Consider the following 26,251-nt stretch of genomic DNA (forward strand, 5'->3'; position numbering starts at 1 on the left):
AGTTGGTTTGTGGCCGTTTATAAGATATGTACGTCACGTTTTATGGACAACTGTACCAGGAAACTAATTCACAGGTGGAAACTCTACAATAAAACAGCTTTGTCACAAATTTTATTTAATTTCTACCAGACCGGTTAATTATGTGCATAATTGAAGTACGAAGTAATGGTAAATGTCACATGATCAAGCATTTGTAATGTAACAGCAGCAGGTTGCCAATGTCAATCCGCATTGTAATAAAACCCAAATTAATCGTTGCAAAACACAGAAATTTACACAATTAAAATAGACAGCAACATCTCTTAAGCCTAAAACTTGGTTGCTGCATGGAAGGTTGCGAAACAATGCAGTAAACACAGTTGCTGTAAACATAGTAAATGCATAACATTGCAGGGCTGGGAAATTTTGCCAGCAAATAGCTCTTAGCGACTATATATTTTGTTAGCAATTAGCTGAAAATGTACATGCAGGGGAAAATTTGGAGCAAAATTTTTGGTAATCTATTGAGTCACAGAAATTTGCTGTTCAGTTAATCATTTTAAATCTTTGCTATCATTTAAATACTTTTTTCCCGATAACTTTTGTGGCCTAGCATGACAAAAGTTGCTAATAGTACTCTTTTCATCACATTTATTTCTAAAAATAAATATAGTAGTTTTACCTGTGATTAACAATGTGACATGACAGTTAGCGGCTATGGTAGCAAACGGTTAAAGGAAATCGGCTAAATTCCCAGCCCAATAATATTGATACAATTTTGTGCACTAATGTTATAAAATTGAATTACACGACAAAATGTGAATGCAGTACTATAGGCTATAACGTGATGAATAATGTTGTGAAACAAATTGCAAAAGCTCCAAACTCAATAAACACAAAAAGGATGGTTACATAAAGCACTTTGCATATCACTTGATTCAAGATTAATATCAATTTGTAACATAATGCTTGTACTTTGGCCTTAGCGCTACATTCGAAGGAACTTTTTACATCGTACATTTTTGTTGTTAAATTATAATTATCTAGCAATGTCCATTTCACAAAGAGCAAGAATCTCATTTTTCCAAGAGAAATTAGTTGCCTGATTTAAAAAAATACACCTTGGTAACAAAAAGTGAAACACTTCAGTTATCATGTGATGGATTAATACAAGAATTACACAATTAATACTTTTATTTGGTGATTTTTGCGTCTATTCATGGTTGATTTGATATCGAAACAAGTGCAAAATTTGGATATTTTATCATTAAAATTAATGAAATTAGATTTACATAAACTTTTATTAAAAGCATACAACTCTTGCATATTGTACAAGCAAAGCATTTATCCACACACAATATTTCTTTTCTCCTAACATATATATGCTAGATATTGCCCAAATATTTACAATTCAAGTTTGGTGCAATATATTGCAAAAAATCAAGTTTCACTTTTTTCGATAACAGTAAATTGAAGCCAAGAGTGGTTTAGATTTCTTTTCTTCAGAAGCGGATAAATCAACGCAGAAATAAGGAGCTAAGAAAATTTTCACTTTTTCCCATTTATTTTGTGTCACCAACGCATCTGCCTCGTTGGTTAGTTGCTTAACATAAGCATCTGCTGCCTCGTTGTACCTAGTGGAGTAGACGATCAACCCGCCTGACTTTGTAACACGAATCAAGTCTTGCAAGGCAGCAGGAATTAAATGGCCTGGCCCGAAACCTCCACAACAAACAATAGCATCATATGAATTGTCATCGAATAAAATTGGTTTGTCGATAGAAATAAATTGCTCTTTTAAAATTTGGTACAACCCCTTTTCTTCGGCTATTTTCAGCATGCCTTCACTACCATCGATGCCATCAATAGAACCTTTAAAACCATCGTTTCTCAGTCCTTGTGCGACTAGACCAGTTCCGCAAGCAATATCAAGTATCTTGCAATTGTCAAGATCTTTCTTTGTTTCCTGGAGGAGTTTCAGTGCTTCAGAAGCGAGAACTTGCGGTGTGTCGTATCCCATTCCCACAAAGTCTTCTTCATAACTTTCAGCGAGCTTGCTGTAATTGTCGACAGTTTTCTCTGAGTTTGTGACGTCGATGTAGGAACCGTAAATTTTGCGATAAAGCCCTGAAAAATCTTTATCTTTTGCAGCAGACATTTTGATTTATATGTTCCAGCAACTTAAACAGGAAAAAACACTAGGCTAATATAAACACAGGACGTTAATAGGCTTATACTAGATTGCTTAATAATTGAATTGGAGTTAAGTAAGAATCATAACCAACTAGACCAGCTTGAATCACATCAAAGTCTACGTATTGCGCTAATTCTTTTCTATGTAACCCTCTAAATATTGCAACAAAATTAGGCCTAAGAGCACTGTATACACAAAGAACTGAGGATTCGATGAAAGGCGTTATGCCAAAATTTGTATCGCTACATGCAAGATTCCTCATCAAAAACTGCATTATTTTTTAATGCGGCAATCAAATGCAATCCCCCAAAATTGGTAAGTTGTTTGCAAAACAAAAGTGAAACTTCCACCAAAGGCAGAAACGTTTGGGATAAATCACCAAACAAACAGAAACAGTTGCCAGACCAATACAACTGAGCTTTGGATACCAATGAATACAAACAGAAATGCAATTGTAGACCTAACCATAATTGAGTAAATCAGGTACCGGTATCTTACTTCATCTACAATAACTAGCCTTCATAACGAGAAAGTAGATTACATAAAACAAGCGAAGGTGCAAAGCAGAGGAAGCAAACCAATTAAGTAAGCTAGCTTATTAGTTAATGGTTTATGTATGCTGTAAGTAAATATGTATATATAGGTGCCGACAAACAAAAAGGGTAATCTAGAGCCATGCAGTGTCTTACCGATCTTTGTTTTGAATGATTATAATGTAACTCGCCAGTAACCTAACCTCAACATTCATCGAATAATAAGCGATCATTTTACAGTAATGCTGTCAGTGAAAACTATTTTGTTATAAAGAACTATAAAAACAGTCGTTTTAAAGAACAATTCTTAAGTAAACAGCAGGAAATATTAATAGTTTAAGAATCTATATATGAAATAGGCCAGTAGACGCAAGTATACAATCGGCAAGTTAGCGGTAGCCTGTCCCGTCCGCACTTTCGGTACTACTGCAGGAATTACACTTCTGGTCTCGTCCTAACTTTGGAACGGTAACAAACTTCACTTTTTGAACAATCAACGTACGAGCAAAAAGCGCAAGCCAAACATTTATTAGACTTTAGACCGGTACTTGTACGCTAATAATACTAGCACCAACGAGTATAGGCATCACATAATAATCAGATCAGCTTTAGGCCTATTTGTAACTAAACGAGAATCGAATTTGGATTATACGCGGGCGCGCGAAGTGAAAATAGCTCAAAACCGGCGGGAAAATACGTAAATAAATACTCAACAACAGCAAATATGGTGGCGCGTAAAGTCGCATCGCATTCGATCACCAAAAAATATGGTGACAATCCTTGTTACAGCATATGAGCTCAATAAAAAGAACAACATGTTGTGTTGCAATCTGTTGACAAAAAAGTGACCAACAACAAGAGCTAAGTTTTATTATTAAGTTTTCTGATGAACATAGCTTGTGTTGCGTAGGGGTCGTTACCCTACTCACGTTACAAACAGTTTGTGAAATGTTTCTTCTCAACATTTGTCTTGGAAAATACGATACCGATGATGATACGGCATGATTAATGGATGACTTAAGTTCGTTTTAACAACTCGCAACGTGCGATTAACTTTGCAGATAGTAGGCCATCAAATCTTTCTGGTTGACAACCAGAACGACAAGCAACCTGCGGTGTTCTAGTCATAATAATGACGTGAGACTCACGTCGTGAGTCGAAGTCGAAGTCGAAATGACCGGTTGGCATACTGGTATAGACAGTGGTGGGATTCAATCTAGTTAGCAACCGGTTCGCCTACATACCCATTGTTGAAGATCAACTTATTCTTTGTATGGGTAATAAAAAATACAAATATTTAGGTAATAATTTTATTTACCATAATAATCCATATACTTCCGTATAGACAGTTTATTGCTATTATGTGAAGCTTCAGTTGAATGTTTAACTCTGGTATCATGTGGTTTTTTCTTAACCACATTTTAACCGAATCTTTTGCGTTCCACAAATTAAGGGGGAGCCCAATCAATTTTATTATCAAAAGATTTGATACGTTATTAGCGACGAGGCGCTTTCTTTTGTTGCTATATATGAGATTCATGCTCGAAAATCTTCGTTCTGCCTCAGCAGAGCTTAAAGCAATCGTATTTATAATATTTTTTGCTTTTAATGTAATTTGATTGTATCAGGAAACCTTCGATTTGAGCGATTTTGCACCACATTTTCAACGTAGTCACGGAAATCGTTCACACAGGTTTCATGATGGAATTGCAGATACAAGTTGTAAACGATGACTCAAATAGTGCCAAATGATAACATCTGGAAAGTCGTTTTGATGCCTTGTGCTAACTTCAGATAATTAATTTGCCAAGCATCACACTTGCTCCGTCAGAATACAAGGCAATTAAATTGCGCTTCAAATATTGGTTGTCAAATTCTACGTTGTTCAAATTTTAAGCAAATTTACATGTATTGTTTCAGCATCTTGTGCTTCCAACTCTATACTAAATTTAAGAAAATTGTTGGCAAAAAATCATCATCTTCATTTTTAATGAAAATGATCAAAACTGCTTTGCTAGATATTGTTGAAGCTTCATCAATAATAACAAAGATCTTCAGATTTTGTTGAATTATTTTGCCAAACGCTGTCTGTTTAATATGTCCATCAATATGCTCAACTATTTTGACAGCAGTTTTCCACTCCCATATCAAATCCACTTTTTATCTGCAATTCAATTTCATCTTCTATGGATGAAAGCAGTAGGTTGCGTTTTGCAATACTCTAAACTGTATTGAAAACCTTTGCTGTAGAACTTACATATCTATCATTTCTTTTGTCAATAGCTTCGAGAATTTCAGGTTTCCCACGTTGTTTCAGTTCGACAACGCACAAATTGTGGGCTTCAGATGTGAAGTGTTCGTGCATTTTTCCGTTGAGACGCCTGTCTAATAATTCTATTTTTTCCTTGTCCTTTGATATTATGACTCGCCCATGATTTGGATATTTGTAGGCTATAGACTTTATATTTAGAGTCCCAAGTTCAGCACATGCTTTGCAGCCTAGTTTTCTGTTAGTGACGAGCAAATATTCGTACTTTTCTTTGGACATTTCAGCCTGCTTTTGATTCCAACACTCAGGAAGTTCATTATTTACGCCATATTCGTTCTCTTCATCATCTATTGCAGTGGCTTCTAAACTTTTTCAACTTGTGGCACACTAGAAAAATTATAAAATGCTGGCGGCACACTTACAAGAGAAGAAAAGTTGCTTTTAAAAAAAAATTTTCAGGTGTTAATGCGATGGATGACGAAGAGCAGCCTTGGTCACGAAGAGCAGCATTTCAGTCACTGAGCAGCAATTAAGCAATAGCAAGGTGCCGCTTTTTTGGTTACGACCCCGTCTTTGCAATGGACATATTGGGCACTCCTGACCTCAAGGCCGTAGCCAAGGTAAAGTTTTTACGGAGGCAAACACGTCAAGTATGCCGCTAGTGATCAATGTTGTTGGTGTGGTAGTATAGTATCATACCATAGTACTCGATATTGTATTACAACGGTAATGTCCGAGAAGGAGTAAATCGTAATAAAACTGTCCAACGATTTTGAAAAAAAATAATTTTTTGTTTTTTTTCTGACGTTTTTTTATAGCTAAAGTTTGACAAACGTTTTGAACGCAAAAATTACTATCAACTTATTGCAAAATTGTTCAAGTTATAAAACTTCAAAAGTACATTGTCACAAAAAACACAGTTGTTACAATTCAGTAATCAGTAGCCTATTGTACGTCGAATAAGCTTACACTAAGAAAATAAAGGGTGAAAATTTCAAGCATAAAATTATAGGTCGCTACATGAATAAAAATTATGCTTTCGGCGCTGACTAGAAGATTATATTGACGATCATTTACATTGATGACAACCATGGTTTGGGAACCGCTGATTTATAGTTAAAACGTTTGATGCCGAAGTAGGCCTATAGCAAAAGCAGTTTAAAAAATACAACCAAGAAATACAGAAAATATAACAAATAAAACCAGTAAATACAACAAGAAAAGTAAGTTTTAGGAAAACGTAACCATGATATAAGAAAAAGAGTCTGCATGTTCCAATATCCACATATAGCTTACGTTTTATTTCTTTATTTATAGGCCTAATTCAAAACCAGGGTATTAAACTAATTTATACTATAACGCCTTGAGTGGCATTCTGAACACATAGCCTATATACTTCGCAAGGGTTTAAGCAAAGTTTCTTCTGTTGTTGTTGTTTTAGCTACTTTATAAGATCAAACGTTTGATGTCATTGATAATACGAGCTCGTCATTCAGACTTTTAGGCGGTTATTTCGCACATGACAATTTTTCATGATGTCACTTAACTTGTGAGTTATAAATATCCTTAAATATAACATGTTTCAATCAGTTACAAGCACATGGTGAAAACCTCAATTCTATTTTTATAACATAATGTTGCAAAATGTGCCAAAATTATGAGGTAAACTGTTTAGTTTTCCTTTTCGATTAGGTAACTTAAACCAATTACAGTATAGTTGTTTTTGCTTAAGGCTCAAATGTTACGTGGGGTGATTTAGTGGCCCCGCGTCCCGTGTAATTAAGTTGTAAACATGGTTTCTGTTTTTCTAAGCAATTAACTGTAGATTTGTTGGTGTAACAGGGGCTTCGATTCGGTAAGCGCCTAGTAGCTGGTATGGATTCAGAATCACTGCCGCGCAAGAAAGATCTGATTCAATGCAACAACCAGATAACTGGTCCGGGAAATCGTTTTATTGAAGACAGTTGAAGTATAAATGACGTCTTTGAAGGATATCATTCCAACAAACAAACCAGCTTACTTCGCTTGATTTTAAAATAATTGGCATATGGGCATGTCTGACTATCACTAATCTCAGTTATAAGATAATGAAGATCTTTTTTATTTTAACGAATTACATTTGTTTCATAGGAGTAAAAATAACAAAGTAGGCCTAAAGCATCAATTGCAGCTACAAATATGACCGAAGAACAGCAACCTCCAACTGCAAAATCATTGCAAAGTATGTATTATGAAGAATTACATGATTTAAACCAAAAATCTTTGTAAAAGTGTCAAGTGTGTGCTTTTAATATATTAATTCATTAGTAACGTCATGAAAATGTCACTATTTTATACATTTGCTTGTGCTTACACACTGTTTAAGCAAAGCTTTTAAACGTTGCAGTTGAGTTGCAAAATGAAAAGCAGAAATATCAAAATCTCTCGTCCACTCTTCAACGTGAACAGGAATGTAACGGGCAGCTGTCTACCAAGCTTGCGGCATTAAACCAAGAAATGAGTGTTGTCTTCCAGAATAATCACAAACACATCGTCACATTGAAGTATGTATAAAACGGAATTGAGAAGTTGGTTAGGTTTTCTCTGCATAGAAACTTTTTTGCCAGGTCGTGGATGGATCACACCACCGCGGAATTGGTTTTTACCCAAAATAAAGTGAAAGAACTGAACGAGAGAAACGCGAATAAAAGGGAGGAAAGAAAACAACAAATAGAAAAAATGCAAAAAATATGTGACCAACTTGCTAGCGATATCAAGGCTAGTGTGATAACGATAACAATATTGCGAATTATGAACTGCACTTAGAGGTATCTCTTACCAATACCTTGTCAAAAATAACATTTTATTTTGCTAACTTGGTTTAAAATTCTAGTGGATGCAGAGATCGAGCAATACATTTTGCGAATTTCACCAGAAAAATGCAAATGTTCTTAAAAACGAGTTTATGCAACTGACAAACAAGTAAGTATGTAATCTAGGTATATTGTAATTTTGAGCAAATAACATGGTTGAATACAGTTTTGAAACTATCGATCTCATTTATTTGATGTAACACTTCTGCTCCCTTATTTGTAAACGTAAGCATATGCCTACGACATTCTTGGGTGCCTGATCTCGCCTATACTCGTAAATAAAAACTCTTGCGATAGATAAGTCATACTCATGCTCGCAGAAAATACATGTTTAGCTAAATACTACATTTGCTTGATGCTTTAAACCGTTTGTTTTTGTTGCTTTTACTGTGTTTTTAAAATCTAATTAAACCCTTTTAAGACCTAATCTTTTTAAAACCTGATAGCTTCTTGATTAATATCACCACGACTTAATAAACAAATTTTGCATTTTTCTAAACGTATCATCTAGTTTTGAAGAAATGGTAGCTGCAGGAGAAACAGAGCGGGACATACGTTTGAACCTTCGTACTGTTTTGCAACAAAAAATGTTTTTTTCCGGTGCAACAAGAGACACGTTGAAGAAGATGCTGAATAAAATTGATAACCTCCAAAATATTGCCTGTAAGTATTATTGATCAGTGGTTAGCATATATCATAATATAATGGGCCAATACTTGATCAAGATAACTACAGATACGATAAAACCTTTTTTAGGAAATGTGATGCATATCTACAATAGATTTGAAATGAGATTCTTGGCTACGAATAAAGGATAAGCCGTATTCTTCCAAACATTGCATTTCGGTGTCATGATACTCCAGACAAAAACATAATTTTGCCTCAGAGTATTAGACATTTATTCAGTATGTCACAAATCTTACCACCAATCTTCCTTTCTTACTGCAGTAAAAACATTTGAAAACTTTCATTGCGTACAAGTTAAGAATAAATGCCTGCACGACACTTTTGCTGTCAATATTGTTTGTATTCTAAAAGCTACTGTATGTTGTGTATTAATAATAAGTTAGGATTCTCGCTTTTCTTCATTTTATTTTTGTCTTATTCTCTCGTCCTCAATGATATAGTAGTTTATACGTTGCTGATAAAATTTCTAAATTTGGATTTTGGAACGAGCGAATTGTGCGTGTCCGTTTGTTATTTAATACGTTGTTCTGCTTATGGATTTATTTTGCCTTTCAATTTTTGTACATGCTCCTTGTATAAAAAATAATCTGATACTTTACATATTTTAATTATTAATTTTAGTTTGTTTAAATCATTAGTGATGAGAATAATGTGAATTACTTGTTGATAACATACTTGTATATTAGTTAAAGTAGTTGCTGAAGATGCTCTTAGTGATAAGTTTTAAATTAACAACAAAAATATCAATATATGGCAGGGTTGCCGGAGATACAAATATATTTCAACAATTACGTAATTTCTAACCAACAGAACCTTTGTCCAAAACAATGCAAATTTGAAACCAAAATCCATAGTATCATAAAATATACTCTTACTTTTAAATATGAGCGCTGCACACTAAGCTATTACGATAAAAATGTAAAAAGCTAGTTTTGGGTCTCCAAAAACAAGTTAGGCGTAGGATCAACTGCAAATGCAAGATTAAAACAAGTTAAGCTACCAGAGTTAAAATCATGTCAAACAATGTAAACATTCAATTCAACGAATAACAACGTTTAGCAATTTCAAAATAATGTATAGGCTACAGGTCGTTTTCAGCTGGTCGGCGCTAACGCTAATGTACTATATATACCTATTCGTACATAGGCTTATTCGAAATAAACTTTGTGCTTGACTTGCATAGTTCATACTGAACAGACTTGTTCATAGCAGTCGTTTGTTTCTGCTTGAAAGGAAGTGCGTAGGATTCAAAGCACTGTATAACAAGAACTAAATGACATATTTTCAAACATTTTATCGCGTAAAAGAATTCATATGCAACTGACCTGATCGAAATCTTTACAATCCAATGCCCAGAGCGTTCGTAATTTAAAAATGAATCAAACTGGGTTAAAAATTTCCATTGTTAAGTACAGGCGATCGAAAAATCTTGCCACCTCATAAAATTAGCGGCGTTAAATCGGAAAGGGTCTGTTTTCCAAGCAACGTCTCCACAAGTACCCTGGTAACTCAATTTGTTACTGCTCTAGCCTATCACTGTATAGCACGAAGCTGTCGTTTAACGGATGACTGATTTATTTTGCTTTGAAATTTTACAAGAGGCTTCATGAAATCACTAATCGTAGGTGTATTAGTTTATTGTAACATGATATTGTTTGTTTATTTTTAATATTTACTTGATTTATATCGATCCTTTATCTGAAAGCTGCATAAAGCAGCTGTTTTTCAATTATGGTGAACGATTTTAACTTATTTTGTACAATGCTGTTTCGTATGTGCTTTTGCTTTTATTTATCAATGGAATAAGTGATCGAATGATTTATAGCTATAGAAATTTTGGTCAGATTGTTGTAGTTATACAATAAGCATACAGGAATGTTTATTTAGCATTGTATTGAACTTGACATTTCTACTCTTTTAGAAGTAAAATACAAGAAAATAAAACGTTTACTTCAAGAGTGAATTGACCACTATAGAAGTGACAGAAAACTTGAGAACTCCTGTTGTCTAGAGAGTAAATTTCCCTTTTTTTCGAGTAAAACTCCCATCCGTTCAAAAGAATAAAACGGAAACACTCTTTCGGAAGGAAGAGAGGTAAAAGAATAAAAAAGAACGGATTTTGTTTAGAGTGTAAGCAAGCCGTTAGCATATAGCCTACTTCACATGTTAGTTGGCAATCGATAAACAAAATTTTAATAAGAATAGCCACCTGACACTGTAAAATGAACAGTAACATCTAACCATAAAAAAAACTGTTTCTTCACTTTTTATGTGCGACGCAATCACGCAATCACGCAATCACGCAATCACGCAACCACGCAAACACGCAACCACGCAACCACGCAACCACGCAACCACGCAACCACGCAACCACGCAACCACGCAACCACGCAACCACGCAACCACGCAACCACGCAACCACGCAACCACACAACCACGCAACCACGCAACCACGCAAACACGCAACCATTATTTGCATCATTCAGGTACGAATAAAATAACAGTTGGTTGTTGCAGGTTGCGATCATTCGCCTTTAAAAGCATTGCACGCTTACCTAGGCATTCCTCATAATTATGACGTGTTTGGCCACGCTTTTCCCTTCTGGCATTAACAATTTTAGTTTCAGGTTCTTTGTGACCAATCAGATCATTAACGTCTGTTGTCAAACCTCACCAAAAAAACGTCGACGTAACTAAAATCAAAAAGGAACAGTTTTAGCTCAAGCAAGAGCCTGAAAATAAGAACGTTTCATGTTCCTCTATTCTAGAACTGCTTCGATATACTTCTTTGAATATTTTAGACGTTCAGGTTTTAGATTGATTGATTTGATTGATTTCAGAATTCATTAGAAGAGCTTGTAGCAATGAGCTCAATGGACAATAACCGTAAGTATTATGGCAAATTACCAACTGAAAACAATGAACTTACATGAAAATTTAGTAACTTAATTGTCAGTTTATAGAACGACATGTTTATACAACTTATTGCTCTTTGCTTGGTATAATTTTGTTATAACTTAAGTTTACAATAGAGGGTCAGAGGTTTGAAAATGAACAAGAAGACGCGGTCATCACTGACCTTCGCACCTCACTTAACACTGAAAAAAAGAGATCAGAAGATCTTCTTGATACTCTTGAAAGCGTACAGAAAAGCAACCTGGAGTTATTATGCGATATTGCGACTTTAGACCAAGACATGAGAAAGTGCAACGACAAGGACCAGCGCCAAATCGTTACATTGACGTAGGTGGATGAGATAGAAAAGATGGTGTTGATATTCAATATTTTGGTGATGTTGTTTCTGCCTACAACCAACTTCTTTGTCAGATCAAGCTTGGAGCTGGCGAAAAGAAATTTGGAATTTTCCAAACACGAAGTTAACGAGTTGGAAGATCAACACAGAAGAGAAGAATTAGAGGTGCAGCAACGAGGAGACATGTTGCATAGACAGATAGAACAACAACAGCAAAGTTTAACGGCAAGTAAAATTGTTAGGATGCCATTATTTCATCAGAAAATTGTGCGTTCGAAGCTGTTTTTCACAGCTTCTTAACCTAAGTTAAACGCAACCTAGCTCTAACATAACAAAATTTTTTTTACCCCGGTCTACATTTATCTCAATGTTACTTCAATGAAATGTTAAATACCTGTAGCTAAAATAACCGTTTGTCCTTAACAATATACTGCTTAACCTACCCAACACGCTAAAATGGTCACTTTCAATTTGCAATCAAAATTGGAATCAATGAAATGCATTAAAGCGTTTCTTGGTCCCTTATTTAGAAAAATACGACCTTTAATTTAAATAAATTTAACTAACAAAGTCTCAATTAAAATTCAGGTGCTGAAAAACGATTTCCATATGAAAAGCTTTCAGAATCAGGAAATCCTCAGGACATTTAGAAAAGAAATTGCACTTCTGAATGACATGTGCGTGCATGCTTTGGTTACAAGTAAAGTTTTAGCTCACAGTACTGTACGTGTGAAATACTTTGTTGAAACATATTTCAAACGAACGCCCCTGTTTCGCTTTTTCGTGAACACATAAGTGACTACTTTTGAAACATTAGAAAATCATGCCTCCGTAATAAGTTCCTGTTCCAGTGAGTAACAACTTATAGAAAAAAACCAACCTGATTGTGCATGGAATGTGTTCATTTGTAATGATAATTACTCAAGTTTGGGTTTGAAATGGTCGTTGCTTTATTACACTAAAAAAACTTTATTGTCCGCGAAATGCCAATTTTTCATCAATCAATGATTTCTATCTCTACTGCAGATGTGGGGAAATGCTAGATTATGAGAACACCGAGTCGAGTAGGTGTGAAGCGCTTCGTGCCGCGTTGGATTGTAAAACGACTTACAGCCCTCATAAAGTAGATGAAATGCAGAGCCTGCGGCACAAAATCAGCGAAATGCAAACAATCTTGGGTAAATATTGCTCACAAGTTATCAGATGTTTTCGTAATAAACCAAACGTTTATCAAGCTAGTTTATTACAAAGATAACAAATCTTGCAGAGAAGCTATTGTTATGTTCAAAAGAAGAAACTTGAAGTGAACGTGAATGTTGATGGAGATAATATGCACTATAGTAGTCCAGATCGCTTACAGAAGACGAAACGAAACCAAACAAATTCTTAACATATTAAGCAGTAGCGTTTTTTGCAGTGATTTAGACACAACTTAAACTTTTCTATGTAGTATTTGTCTTAAACTTGTAAGCCAAAAAGATAATTGTCTGTTTTTTGATTCAAGTTAAGGACATGGTAGTAATACGCTAATGGGGAGATTCTTTGGATTTTCATTTTCGGAGAAGTGGACTGCGTGTGTTTGTTTTGCTACATCTTATATTTTTGACTTTTTCTTTACTATTGTTGCTTGTTGAATTAAACAATTTTGACCCTTTGCTTTTTGTTTCGTTTTACATTTACCATGTATTGTGATATATATATATATGAGTCTTATGACGTAAATATTGCTATTTATTTTGATACAAGCCACAAAACACATCTTACACTTAATAATTTTTAAAACAGCTACCAATCTTGACAATTGACACCTACTTGCATCAAGCCTTAAGAGTTGCAAAATGATTTTTGTTAAGTAAAAAATGACCCAGATAACCTTCGGGCGATTGTTTTGTCGGTTAAAAAAGAATAAAAAGCACGGTTATGGAAACACTAACGTAACAATGGTCTAGCATTTAGTCCTTCGTTACACGCTTCGCTTTGATAGGTGAAAACAATACAAAGCTCCCTACTATGTAGCTCTTAACATGTCCAAAGCAACAATGAATGCTACTTTACTGCCACTCTTTGAAGAAATCACTCGACGACAAAAACGTTGAAGAATGAGTTTATCTTCAATGAAAGTACAGCAGTATGGAGTCTATGGACCGTCATATACTCCATGCTTGTACATTCAACTCAAATGTTCGGGCAACCGATATCACGCATTAACACATCTGTACATTGTTCTTGTGATCATGTTTCCATTCAGTCCGTTGAGAATAAAATTGACGTCACAATTGCTTTTGTCTAGAAGAATGGTCCAAAAACTCAAACGAGCTCAAATATTTCTGGAGCATTGTTTAAGATGATGGAGACCCCAAAACAACTGAAACATGCGTAAACGTTTGACGATGCTGGCGGTAAAAACGCCATCTAATCACAAATTAAGTAATTTCGGAATAGCGCATACGCTTCGAATACGCAAAAGCAGAAGGTGTTGAAAAGCCACACGGTTCAGGTGGCTCATGGCTGTGATTCTAACCGTCACACGTTCAAATCAGTTCCTAGTTTGACTTGATTGATTTGTTAAGAAAAGAAGCATTTGCAATTCTTTGTGAAACGTTCTAGGCCGTAGCCAGAGAAAAGCTCTTGCGGAAGCGGAAGCAAATATGTCAAGTACGTTCCGGGTTAAGTATGTTGTTATAAGTACAGTATATAATTTAACACTAGAAATGTTTTGTGCCAGAATTCCGCAAAGGTTCAGGCAAACATCTCATTTCACTCGATCGCTAAGACCTAGAAGTTGTTTATTAAATGAAACGTATATAAGGGTTTTGTCTTTGCCGTGTAGAAGACTGCTCGATGTAATTATTTCACAATTAGTATGGATCCAAATCGACATTTCTCGCAAGCAAGTTTTACGTTTGTGTAAAATAACCAACTAATCGAAATGCCTAATCTGCAGTCTTAAAATATTTGTGTGAATCCAGCTTTTCTGTTGAATTTGCGTTCTTCTGGGAACAATCAATAAATCTTCTCTTTGAAATCCATTTTGGAATTGTAGCCTACTTCTATGTACGCATAACTATCAAATTTTTGGGAAACAAATACACGTGGTTTACTTCTAATTTGTTCAACGGAACCAACTGAGTCCCGAAATCGAAAGGGGGATCACTTTTATTGGAAAGTTTGTCTGCTGCGTTTAGACTGAATGCGGCCCATAGGTTCAGTGAGGTCATTACACAAAGTAACCATCATCCAGTATGGATTTTTATTCAAAAAAATTAATAGGAAGTAGTAACTAAAAGTGCGATTCTATATCGCTTTTATATGCGAGAAACATATAAAAATTGAGCTGGGTGGTGCGGATGTAAAACGTACTACTACATAAAATATACCGTAAATGTGGCACATTTTGGTGCAAAAAATATACTAGTACCATTAGATTCGGTGTTATTTACAGAATTCTTCCTCCCGTCCATTAACTTTACATTCCAAAACTGTCTCTGCAGTAAAAACTTTGTCAAGACTGTTTCCCAAATCATCACATAAATAAGGAAAGGCTGTCGGGGTTGCGTATCTTACACTTGTTGCGAAATAGTCAAGTTCTGAAAGTTTTATGAGTGTTTTACCCAATTAATGACAGATATCCCGTTGTAACTTTTAATGCTTTTGTTTGGTTTTAGACACCTGTGCTAACCAAAAAGTTTCAGACAACAATTTGCTCACAGTGTTTAACTGCTTTTCATCAAAAACACCAAACCAAGGTAATTTCACTGCGGTTCATGTTGTTTTATAACAATGATATGACTTAACATATAATTATGATATAACTATAGGGCCTATGTGTGTACCCATAAGTTAATATGTACTTATGTGGTTTAAAATAGATATGTAAAGAACAAGGTTTACTGCAATAAAGATCAACTTAAGTATGGTACTATGACTAAGTTATTATGTTACAAGACAGTCGAGCCGCGAAGAATGAAAAATTAATTATTAAAAGTTAAATTACTAAGGTAGAAATAGTTTTAATAATTCTATGAAGCATTAGATGCTTCATCACATGTGGATTTGTGATAGAAAAACATTGTGCTGTGGAATATATTTGCTGTTGTATGCAATCAAAGCATCTGGGTTTCCACTTATAAAGTGAAAAAATGACTTTTATTAAGTCTAGGTATCCTAATTTGTTAGACACGGCGGTGGGCAAAGTTTGATATTCCGGTTTTTTCTAAATTTGCCACAATTTTTTCACTTCACACCATCAAGTATTTCTTATTTTTTTGTGTATTTTCTTATTTTTTACTCTATCATTATTCAGTTGTTCTTGAAAATCGAAAAATTCTGGTGAAAAGACTCATCAAACAACTGAAATGGTTCTATAAGAAAGGACGGGATGATATTTGGTGGTGTAAAGGTAATTTCATTTCACTTTTGCAGCTGCTTAGTAAAAGCATCCACGCCAACAAGATCACATCAAGCACAAGAACACCAAAAATACAAAGTGTATGAAATGCATGCAGGATATGTGCAAATGTACATCAATCACATATCCTTGTGTTGTACAAAACACAGTATAGCGAATGTTCCATTACACACAAAAAAGTTAGCAGTCTAACCGCAACCTACCTTTGCTTGTCTCTATTGTACCTTGTACCTATAGCTTATTGTAATGTAGGCTTTCTAGCTTTTACAGCAAGCTTAAAGGCTTTATAATTGCTTCATATTTTATTATGTTTATATGTAGGCTTTTGATAACAACTTCTAAAAACAACTTGCGACAGTTAACAATGTTTGTCGTACAATTTATCGTCACAAACAAACACTTGCAGCTGTGGCCTATAACAATATCAGTCATAAATGTAGCCTAAACATTTCTAATTCTAATTTTTTACAATCCGGCACATAATAGCCAGATTCAGCAACTATTATGTTTATTTAGGTGAAAACCAGCGTAGATACATTTCCTTGCTTACTGACGTCCATGAACTCTTTGATGAGAAGTTGACAGAGAAAGCAGCTGAACTCTTCCCACAAATACTGAACCTGAACCGAACTAAGCTAAACTCGTCCTCTACCGCCATCTTGTGTGAGCTACTGATTAAACAAAATAAATTGAAGGAGCTTTATCTGTGGGACTGCTTCTCGAACACCGACGACGTTGGCAGAATAATTTCGGCAATCATAAATTTACCCAGAAAGGTCTGTGATTTTTTTCATTTTTTATCGTTTTCGTTGATTAATTGAAAATCCGGTAATAATGCGCTTTTGCATCGCAATGTGACGTCACAATTATGAGCATGTTAAATTTGATCAAAATTGAAATTTAAACCTTAAAAATTGAAGATAGTTTTCCGACTGTAATCCCAGGATATATTTCTGCAACTATACAGCACTCGATGTCGCTTGTAATTGGTTGCTCAAAATTCGTTTATTTTGTTTGAAAAATCATGAATTTTCTGTTGCTTCAGCAGGTTTAAGCCTGCATTGGTATGGTTAATTATTAAACCGTTGATAATGGTAATTTAATTAGATAATTAGTAACGTGCAGGAGTTTATTATTAGACGAGGGTGTAAATTTACAAACATTTAATCTCCAGATTCAGGTGTTGAACATGAATGGAAACATAATTCCAGAAATCCCTTCCCGCGAATTTTTTGCCAAAGTTGAAGAGAAGCTGGATATGTGGGACTGCTTTTCTCGCGGCGATGGAATCGAATTAGGACGAGCTGCAATCAAATCTGAAAGGAATCAGATCCAAAAAATCTTGAACGAGCTAGAAGACACGGTGTTGTTCTTGTCTCGTTACGTTTGTGTGGAGTTGAAAATCAAAGAGAAATTTAATTTTTATCGAACTTTTTATTTGTAGAAGTTGAAGGTATGGATTGACGGTTTCAGTTCGATTCGCCCGCAAAAGTGAAGTAAGGTCTTACACTGGTACGTACAATTATTTTTAAAGAAAAGATCGATTTCTACGTTTATTTTAATAAAAATATTCCTCAACAACATTTTTTTCCACAAAAACAAAGGTTGTCCGAGATTTTTTTCTGTCAATCGCGACCTGGACGGAAATCGTACCCAGAGTTATGACGACATTCGAGCGAGCGCCAAAATCTCTCCGCCACGTTTGGATGTATGTGGTTTGGTGAAGTGGATTTGTATTGTCATTAAATTTTGTTTTTACATTATTGCCGTGTGTTTTGTCATAATAGGCATAATGATGTAAGAATAGCCTAATCGGTTATGATTTTGCGCGGTTTAATCGGATAAATTTCGGTTTTGAAACTAAGTTTTTTTACTAACTGAATCACAAACGTTAGTGGGTACTTTGGAACTTGTAAAGAGCTATTTGCGTAAAATAGGAGTATGTATTTTGATCGGACGTGTTTACCTTCTGTAGTGGCTTGATCAGATGTGTTTCCTTTTTTCAATGTGTTCTGTCACATGTAGCGTTTTATTTTTCAATGGTAATATACTGAAAACACACTTTGAAATTAATAGTGGCCAAGTAAAACATTGAAAGTACAAAACGAAACATGTAACAAAACTCATTCAAAATCACAATCCTGTTTAATAACTGCTTCTAGGCTGTCAACAAGCAGGCTATCATATTTTGTTTAAGAAACATAGTTTAAGAGAATTAATAACAGAATTGACCACAAAATGAACTAAAAATAAACATAAGACAGCAATTACTTTAGAAAATCATAATAAATATAAAATTTTAGCTCAATTATGGAATTCTTTGTTTTTCCTAAAAAAAAACTGTTTTAGACATTATTTAACCCTAAAAACTCTCAAAATTCAGGTAAACAATAGTGTATTAAAGCCATTCCTAAACATAATATGGTGCTCAGAGATCAAACTTATACAAAGCAAAATGTAACATTTCTATACATGATATTACATTTTTGAGCAGCAAAAATCCTACAAACCCAACAAAGGAATTTTTGGTGAACATTGAGGAAATGACACTGGGGAATTTTTCTTTGTTCTCTACTGGACAATTAAAATCAAACATTAATATGCTTAATTCAGAGTAAATGGTGCTACATTTAAGGCTAAAATGTCACAACCTGACAACACCAATAAAACAACTTACCTTAATTAAAATACTTAATTCAAGGACATCTTCAGAGCAAGTTTGTTAACTGTTTTTTAAGAAAAACACACCATCATTATCTAAAAAGAAAAATGTATATGCATAGCACACTAACACTAAAATATTTGCTTGCAATCACACCTGGGCTAGGCTAAAATATAATAAACAAATACATATAACACAGTATAACATCGGTGAAGCAAACTACATTATAACCAATGAAGGAACAATCTAAACCGCATTCTTTGCATACTGCGCAATTTAATGTTCTGATTCACCTCTCAGTTCTATGATTTAGAATAAGCTCACACACAACGTACATACACGACTGTTGGTTTGGATTGTCATGGCAATCAGAAGGATATCGACACAACAGTAATCATTTAATCAAGGAACAGCTTGTAATAATTTATGGGCAATTAAAGTTAAACAACCTGTTTCCCCATTAGGTAATGTAGCAGTTAGGGAGGCGATGGCGAGGCTAGATCAAACAGTTACCAGGATAACTAGTATAGCGGCAAACACACCAGCAATCAAACATTATCACATGCGGCATAGATTAAGTTTGAATTTTCATAATGTACGATTGACCTATTGGTTTGGAACAAAATCATATCGTGTTTACAATTACAATTAAACGTAATCTATACTTTTGCTTCCATTTATTGCCCAAATGTGCGGTCGAGATGTGCATTAGTCTGTGCGGCGGAGTTTAACATAATTTTGCGCAAAAGCAGCTGGAATCCAACAGTTATGCGCAGGGAGTATTAATACTATATTTTCCCAATTTGACAAAAGTTCCTGTCTTGGCAATAATCTACACTTAGGCAAAGATTTAACTCTCTAATATTGTTAAAATCTAGTATTGATATATGTTGCAACTGGTTGGGCTGCTACGTTCGAGACTGCAGAGCTTGGCATAGGGGCACTCAATATTATTTTTGTCACGAGCTTTAGTGGCGCACTTAAGGTGCGTTATTTTGCATTTAACGACTTCGACTAAGTTCTTTGCAATCAATTTTCAATGGATTTGAAGATTGAATAAGTCAAACTGTGCATATTTGCACACTGCATACGAAATTTGCACACTTCCATTGCGTCTGAACATTTTTGCAAACTCGCATTTTTGGTTGTTTGGTGCACGCAATTCTGCAGGCCGAGCAACATGAATTCCAGAACACTTTTGTTTTTTTTCGTTCACAACACATTTTTATTTATACATTTTTCATTTCATCCTTGTCTTTACACAAAACAAACTTTTTAACAGTAAAAGCAGCAAAATCTTGACTTCAATAAATAATAAATCTAACACAAATTATTTAATTTTTGCAAGCAATATAGGTTAAGAAAAATACAAATGGGATTAATTCTTGAAAAAGCTAGACCTGTACAGCAGGAGCTGATTAATAAGTTAGGGCGTTAGGCTATAAATTGCTAGTGATGCACATATACAGCGCATCAAAACCTTTCTCTAGGCCTAACTTGTAGCCTAGGTTTCGCTGTATGTTTCCTAAACTTGTAATTAAAGATAAGCTTGTGTTACAGATTTTCTTTTGCCAGATCCTTTTCTACCTTTTTCACGGCCCACTCAAAGCCAACGAACGTTTTTCAATGTAGCTCGATTGTATTTTCAAATGAGATTAAAAACACTCCTCTACGTTTGGGGCTTAACTTTCGGGACACACGTTCAAAATAAGTCGATAAAATATAATAAAAGTAACAAGAGCAGATCCGAGGGACCAACAAAAACGACAGGTCCTCGTCTTCTACGCTCGTATCCTTACTGCCTTCGAAGGCCACGTTTTCTTAGGAAGGCAACCACTCCCGCCTGAAGCCCATAACTTCGTCTTAACAACGAAACATTTTAGGTAATAAATAGCATTTTTGGGTCTAGAATACAAGTGCACAACCACAGGATGCATTTGTATGCTAGACCCCAGCCACTCAAATTGTGACGTCATCTGGTTGTGCACTTGTATACTGTAGCCGCATGTTTATTACCAGCATTTCAACAACGGTGCTGGGTACTGGCGCGTGTTTTTCGAACCGCTATGAAATCTGTTAAGAACGCAACCAACTGGAAACATCACGTGACGTAAAATTTTTTTTTACGCGACACAAATCGCTGACACGTGTGTAACATGTTCTAGTTATTCGTGGTGTTTTCTATGTTTCATAAAAGTGTGATACTTGATCAAATCTAAGGCAACACGTGTTTATGTGTTCAATTTCAATATGTTTTATACGGTTTTCGAAGCAAAATAGATCTAAAACAACACACAAACAGGTAGGAAACGCCAAAAAAGCATTTTTTGTGTTTATCAAGTGTTGTTTTGGTATAAAAAAAGAGGACAGTGTACCATTGTTGAAGATAAGTTAGGTAAGGAGAACAGGTGTGCAAAAAGTTGATTTTAGCTATTTTAGGTCTTACTGAAGTTATACTTAGGTTGTTATGTTATAACTTATAACATTTATGTTATAGGTTAACAACAAACTATGAAATTAGCCCCGAACACACCATTTTTTCCGGTGAATTGTAGTGCCAGCCGTCACTTTTAACTTAAGTTACATAGAGTAGACTCTGTCTTGTCTTGCATTGGTTACTTTCGTCGTTATGCCATTCTCACACTGGTGGAAAGATATAGCAAAAGTCTCATCATTTAGGTACATTTAAGCGTCCAGTATTCACCATATGTCGCTGATTAAAATCGATGCCGGTTCTTCTAATCTCAAATAACCCGCTGTTAATTACTTGCTTTTCTCGTGGGAATGCATTTGCGTATACTGTACTATTGATTGTTTTGCTCTACTATACCCTCCGGTCTTATATCGCATTTTCTTTGGGTCAGCGCATGTGATTTCTATCAGCACGTCTTAATAATCGCTATAATCACCGCACAATAGTATACAGCGCTACAGCGCAGTAGGTTGTTAGAAATGCATGGAGTTCGCAGCTAACAATAGGAAAGGTTTAGCCACATTTTTGTAACTAGTTCGCTCAAAACGTTTTCAAAGATCTCTGTTTTAGTCAGCTAGCTCAAATAAATAATAGACAATTCACAAAACTTCTCGTGTACGTGGTGTTGTACTGTACATGCGTAAATGACTTTTTCTACCGATTTGTAGTTTTACAATAAATACTTACAGCTCTGTGAGTTCCACAAACGGCTCAGGTTTGTGATTAGTTTAATAAACGATAATGCCCGGGTAATTAAGATATCCGAACCGGTGACCTATAAATGCTATTTCACATCGTAATATTCTTTTTGATCAAATAACCTCTTTATGTTTGTCATAAGGCATTTTCCCTGGTGACGTAATAATCGGTGCAACAATAATGTGACGTATTAATGCGATCACTATTCCGGATTTTCATTGATCAAACCGACGAAATGACTCCGGGATGCAAAAGCAGCGAAGCTTATTACACAGAGCAACATGTTGTTAAAAAAATTTGCTTAGCTTTCAATGTTCTTTGTTTTGGTATTTTCGGGACTGTTTAGAAAGCCTTCCTACTAAAATAACTTTCATAATAATTAATCAATCGAATCCTTACAAGTAACAAATCTTGGGAAGCTTTCGAAGTAATTTCTTACAGAGTGACCTTATGTGTAGTGAATAGTTAAAGAATAGGATTAGTATTATTATTATTATTGTGGTTCTATCCGTCCTATACCTTATTTTATTGTGTATGGGAACATAGTCAAAGATAGGCTGTTAGATTAGGAAAATGGGAAGGAAAAAATCGATTTAAGCTTTTGGCGTTTAATTAAATTTATTTGTACCGTATATCAGATGGTAGATTTAGGTTAGGTTTAGGTTACTTTGTTATGACATTTAACTTAGGTTAACAATAAACCACGAAAAATAGCTTTGGATTTACGCTTTTTCTGGTGAAATAGTGGCAGCCATTTCTTATTCGCCACCGCCACAATGCAAGTTGGATAACGCAATGCTTTAGTGCCGTGTTAGGTTGTTAACATCTCAACGAGTAACAAATATATTTGTCCAACTTCGATTTTATATTACTGAACGGTTTGTAAAAGTTATTTTTAAGCAATTTTGGATTAAAGGTTTTCAGTTCAGGTTTATGCCGTTTGTTAGTGTTTTGTTTATTGCTCACTGCGTTGCGTTGAAGACATCAATAGCTGAATGCAGCAACAAAACATGGCGGAACTGGAAGATTTGACTTCGCTGCAAAACGAGTGTGAGTGTTATAAAAATGTTTATGAAATAATATCAATATGTATACAAAAGTCATTAGGTATGTTGTTGTTTCCTTTAAATAAACAGGGAAACTTTTTGTTTTCTTAAAACAGTTTGCTCACATACTTGTTTACTGAAGCTGTTAAATCTTGTTCAGTTGAAAGCTTGAAGTCCGAGGTTCAAGATTCGGAAAGAATTTCAGCTGAACTTCGCACATCACTTGAAACTGAGAAGCAAAGATCACAAGAGACGCTCTCTGCTCTAAAGCAAGAACAGAAACGTAACCTTGAATTGACAGCCATGGTTGAGCTGAGTTGTAATGAAGCCGAGAAACTAAAGCGACAAATTGATACGCTGAGGTAGTTGCTGAAGAGTTGATGTAGGTTTTCATCAATTTGATGACGTATGCTTTGTGTATAAACACTTTCATTCTTATAGAATGAGTTTGCGTGCGGTTAATAAGATGTTGACAATTACGGAAGACGAACGTAAAGAACTTGAAGAGCAGAAAATGAAAGAAATGAGAAGAAAAGCGCAGAGAGAAGAGTTGGAAAAACTGGTGAACCCATATTATCCGAATGATAACACGGCTAGTGTGATAACAACATGTCAAACTTCTACAAAGAAAAAAATACGTTGTTTTAGACAACATTTGCCGTTTATTTTTGCACAAACGCAACAGCTAACCAATACTTATTTAAACGTCAGTAGGTCTATGAAACGATAAATGTTGAAGAGAAACCTCCAAACCATCGAACCTTGAACGCAATTGAGAGAGATTGTGGCGACATTTCCCAAACTAATAAGGAGCTGACTTCTAAGCAATTATCCCCAGAATGTGACGATATTCTATCGACATCAAAGTACGTATGACGCATTACTTTTACAAGATCGCACTTTTATTTTACATCGCGCTGACCAAATAATATATATCTTTATATGTATATTTTTATATTTTTAGATATAAATTATTCGAAACAAAAACAGCATTTTGTGGGTATTATGATGCTTCTGTTTCTTGTTTGTGAACGTACCCCTTGTGCTTCTGTTACTTTCCAGAGGTTTCCTCTACTCTAGGAGTATAGACCCCTACGCTTATGAAAAACAAAGTTTGAATAATTAAGTAACAGTAAATTAATTGTTCAACTAAACCTTGTACATAGTTGGCGCTTATGTTGAGTTATCTGAAAGTATAAGCTAAATGGGAAGTGACGTTTGGTGTAGTTTTATTTGTGGTTTAGAATTTTACCAATAACTTTAAACGACCTCTCGCGGTAGTACAAATATGGCCTACGCTGCTTAGCCGTATAATAACATAGAAACTTTTCGCTTTATAAATGTATTTGCTCTGCAGATAAACTATTACCGCTGAGTGTTGCGATAGACTAGGGAAATACACGCAGCTACAGTAGGTTGTACTGTACTGTATGTGGAACTCCTTTTGATTTATCGTGTTAAGTCAAAATCTATTGATTAAAAGATTTGCTCTTGATGATAAATTGCAAACGAAACAGAAAATGTAAAAAAATATAAAAAGAAACTGGTGGCAAGTGGCAAGTGGCAAGTGGCAAGTGGCAAGTGGCAAGTGGCAAGTGGCAAGTGGCAAGTGGCAAGTGGCAAGTGGCAAGTGGCAAGTGGCAAGCTCTTGCAGATTTGCAGAAGTATTTATTTGAAAGCTGTCAAAACGTTGTTCAAGTCAAAACATTTGTCGTTGCTAACAAAGTTAAATCTATTGCACCGGCTATAAGTACTAACGTGAATCCCCTAGTTCAGAACCTTAATGACGGATATCGGGAGCATATCCTATACCCTATATACTTTCTTTGCGATTACCTAACAAAACAACAGTCGTACTGACGTTTTGAATATATTTTACAAGTTTTTCAAGCATGTTGTTGTTCATATTGAGTCGTATGTATTCGAAATAAACGGGTACGTGAGTGCTAAGCATAAGCCTACGAATTAAGGCAACATGGCCCTTATGATATATTGTAACAAGACTGTCGCTACAGATATTGGGCAGTTTGACATATACCTGATATATAAGCTACACTTAAATACCATTCACAAAAAATAAATTTGACCAGTAAAATTACCTGTATAATTTTTTTAATATGAATGATAGATCACACAAAAGCTATTTCAAATTGTTCTTATATTTTTTCAGTTCTTCTGAGGTAAATGCGATAGAAGCAATCAAAACTGTGAGTGTTTTTCCTTGTCGGAAAAAGATTTAGCTTTCACGTTTTGCCATTTTATATTGCTCAGCATTTTCTTACTTTTATTTATGTTTTCTATTAATTTTTTGCGTATTAAAATGATGAATTGTTGAGAAGGTTACAAAAAAACATAATCGAACTGATTGAAGAATTAAATCGAAGAAAATGAAGAAATCGCAAAAAAAATTGAAGAGAAGAATTCATGCTAAAATCTCTAAGATACAAGCAAACTTAAAATACCCTTCATGTGATCGTGACATCTCTTCGCTGTATTGCGAATTAAACAAATCGGAATATAAAGAATAAAAGATGTGTTTTTTTGCTGATATCTTTAATTTATGCAGTTTTCGCCATCGTTTGTAAAATCTGTTACCAAATTGCTTGAAATAAAAATACTTGAAGAGAATCCAGCAGTACTTGGTATCCAAAATGGATTGTGGCTTCCCCTCGAGGGGCGATAGATAGAAAAGGCAGGCATGACCACTGACCATTGTCTGCGGTTTGCTTCTGAGCGTAACACTCGTAGACCGCGTAGTGCGGAGTGTTCCACCTTCTAATTAAGAAGATTTGGGCGGAAAGGAGCAAAAACGGGTGCAAAGGTACTCAAGGCACACTAAAGCTACCTTGTAACTAGAAAGGAAGGTCGTTGGCGGCCATCGACGTTGAGGTTGAAATTACAAAAGACAGGGTTGTGCTGCCACTTCGCAGTTTATTTCGCCAGCTCAATGGACCACATTGATGCTTCAATCGCCAACTCATTGAAAATTTAGCAATGTGGACGGACATCTCAATTTCTGTGATCGGGTATGCATTTTTCGTAGGAACATAAAACGTTTTGAGTTAAAGTGGCTCTTATTGCTTAATAAGCCAATAAATTAAGAGTCATGTTAGGTCATGTCAGTCAATTAAGAGTCATAAAGTATGCCATGTTAGGCACCTACACCTGCGTTCCTGTAATGGTTACACTACACATA

General features: G+C 35.1%; 5 protein-coding genes and 1 pseudogene across 7 annotated transcripts; 4 read left to right on the forward strand and 2 right to left on the reverse strand.

The window, feature by feature from the left end:
- Window positions 1–139: 139 nt before the first annotated feature.
- LOC143465215 (methyltransferase-like protein 27) lies at window positions 140–2,213 on the reverse strand. Its single transcript, XM_076963405.1, has one exon. It carries the CDS (start codon window positions 2,135–2,137, stop codon window positions 1,427–1,429), a length of 711 nt encoding a protein of 236 aa, XP_076819520.1. The 5' UTR covers window positions 2,138–2,213; the 3' UTR covers window positions 140–1,426.
- A 2,189-nt stretch (window positions 2,214–4,402) lies between these two features.
- On the reverse strand, window positions 4,403–5,561 carry LOC143466213 (E3 SUMO-protein ligase KIAA1586-like; annotated as a pseudogene).
- On the forward strand, window positions 5,372–9,205 carry LOC143465468 (uncharacterized). Its single transcript, XM_076963787.1, has 8 exons — window positions 5,372–5,595; window positions 6,818–6,944; window positions 7,106–7,196; window positions 7,362–7,518; window positions 7,582–7,732; window positions 7,848–7,936; window positions 8,339–8,490; window positions 8,584–9,205. Coding segments are annotated over exons 3-8 (594 nt in total). The 5' UTR covers window positions 5,372–5,595; window positions 6,818–6,944; window positions 7,106–7,153; the 3' UTR covers window positions 8,586–9,205.
- Window positions 9,206–11,182: 1,977 nt separating this feature from the next.
- Window positions 11,183–13,423, forward strand: LOC143466168 (uncharacterized). Its single transcript, XM_076964800.1, has 6 exons — window positions 11,183–11,400; window positions 11,547–11,757; window positions 11,842–11,992; window positions 12,356–12,444; window positions 12,794–12,945; window positions 13,035–13,423. Exons 1-6 carry the CDS (start codon window positions 11,379–11,381, stop codon window positions 13,067–13,069), a joined length of 660 nt encoding a protein of 219 aa, XP_076820915.1. The 5' UTR covers window positions 11,183–11,378; the 3' UTR covers window positions 13,070–13,423.
- Window positions 13,424–14,083: 660 nt separating this feature from the next.
- LOC143466167 (uncharacterized) lies at window positions 14,084–17,938 on the forward strand. Its single transcript, XM_076964798.1, has 7 exons — window positions 14,084–14,422; window positions 15,433–15,513; window positions 16,071–16,166; window positions 16,692–16,951; window positions 17,350–17,538; window positions 17,620–17,687; window positions 17,780–17,938. The coding sequence occupies exons 1-6, from the start codon at window positions 14,416–14,418 to the stop codon at window positions 17,668–17,670; spliced, it is 684 nt and encodes a 227-aa protein (XP_076820913.1). The 5' UTR covers window positions 14,084–14,415; the 3' UTR covers window positions 17,671–17,687; window positions 17,780–17,938.
- Window positions 17,939–22,881: 4,943 nt separating this feature from the next.
- LOC143465407 (uncharacterized) lies at window positions 22,882–25,683 on the forward strand. Of its 3 annotated transcripts, XM_076963661.1 has the most exons (6): window positions 22,885–23,059; window positions 23,216–23,417; window positions 23,497–23,647; window positions 23,770–23,921; window positions 25,226–25,262; window positions 25,395–25,683. In XM_076963661.1, the coding sequence occupies exons 1-6, from the start codon at window positions 23,005–23,007 to the stop codon at window positions 25,422–25,424; spliced, it is 627 nt and encodes a 208-aa protein (XP_076819776.1). In that variant the 5' UTR covers window positions 22,885–23,004; the 3' UTR covers window positions 25,425–25,683. The 3 variants fall into 3 exon arrangements, with proteins under 3 accessions (XP_076819777.1, XP_076819776.1, XP_076819774.1); XM_076963662.1 differs by having other exon boundaries at window positions 22,882–23,059; window positions 23,497–23,617; window positions 25,226–25,683; XM_076963659.1 differs by having other exon boundaries at window positions 25,226–25,683.
- The last annotated feature ends 568 nt before the right edge of the window (window positions 25,684–26,251 follow it).

Source organism: Clavelina lepadiformis, chromosome 7 (assembly GCF_947623445.1).
Source record: "Clavelina lepadiformis chromosome 7, kaClaLepa1.1, whole genome shotgun sequence".
Taxonomy (NCBI): domain Eukaryota; kingdom Metazoa; phylum Chordata; class Ascidiacea; order Aplousobranchia; family Clavelinidae; genus Clavelina; species Clavelina lepadiformis.

Excerpts from the sequence above, each read along its gene's own strand:
- LOC143466167 (XM_076964798.1), top strand. Across the intron at positions 15,514-16,070 it reads ATCAAAAACACCAAACCAAG|TTGTTCTTGAAAATCGAAAA; the intron begins GTAATTTCACTG and ends ATCATTATTCAG. Across the intron at positions 16,167-16,691 it reads TGATATTTGGTGGTGTAAAG|GTGAAAACCAGCGTAGATAC; the intron begins GTAATTTCATTT and ends ATGTTTATTTAG.
- LOC143466168 (XM_076964800.1), top strand. The coding sequence starts at position 11,379 with ATGAGCTCAATGGACAATAACC. Across the intron at positions 11,993-12,355 it reads AACAACAGCAAAGTTTAACG|GTGCTGAAAAACGATTTCCA; the intron begins GCAAGTAAAATT and ends ATTAAAATTCAG. Across the intron at positions 12,445-12,793 it reads ATTGCACTTCTGAATGACAT|ATGTGGGGAAATGCTAGATT; the intron begins GTGCGTGCATGC and ends TCTCTACTGCAG.
- LOC143465468 (XM_076963787.1), top strand. The coding sequence starts at position 7,154 with ATGACCGAAGAACAGCAACCTCCAACTGCAAAATCATTGCAAA. Across the intron at positions 7,197-7,361 it reads AACTGCAAAATCATTGCAAA|TTGAGTTGCAAAATGAAAAG; the intron begins GTATGTATTATG and ends TAAACGTTGCAG. Across the intron at positions 7,937-8,338 it reads TTTATGCAACTGACAAACAA|TTTTGAAGAAATGGTAGCTG; the intron begins GTAAGTATGTAA and ends CGTATCATCTAG.
- LOC143465407 (XM_076963659.1), top strand. The coding sequence starts at position 23,005 with ATGCAGCAACAAAACATGGCGGAACTGGAAGATTTGACTTCGCTGCAA. Across the intron at positions 23,648-23,769 it reads ATTATCCGAATGATAACACG|GTCTATGAAACGATAAATGT; the intron begins GCTAGTGTGATA and ends AAACGTCAGTAG. Across the intron at positions 23,922-25,225 it reads GATATTCTATCGACATCAAA|TTCTTCTGAGGTAAATGCGA; the intron begins GTACGTATGACG and ends ATATTTTTTCAG.
- LOC143465215 (XM_076963405.1), bottom strand. The coding sequence starts at position 2,137 with ATGTCTGCTGCAAAAGATAAAGATTTTTCAGGGCTTTATCGCAAAATT.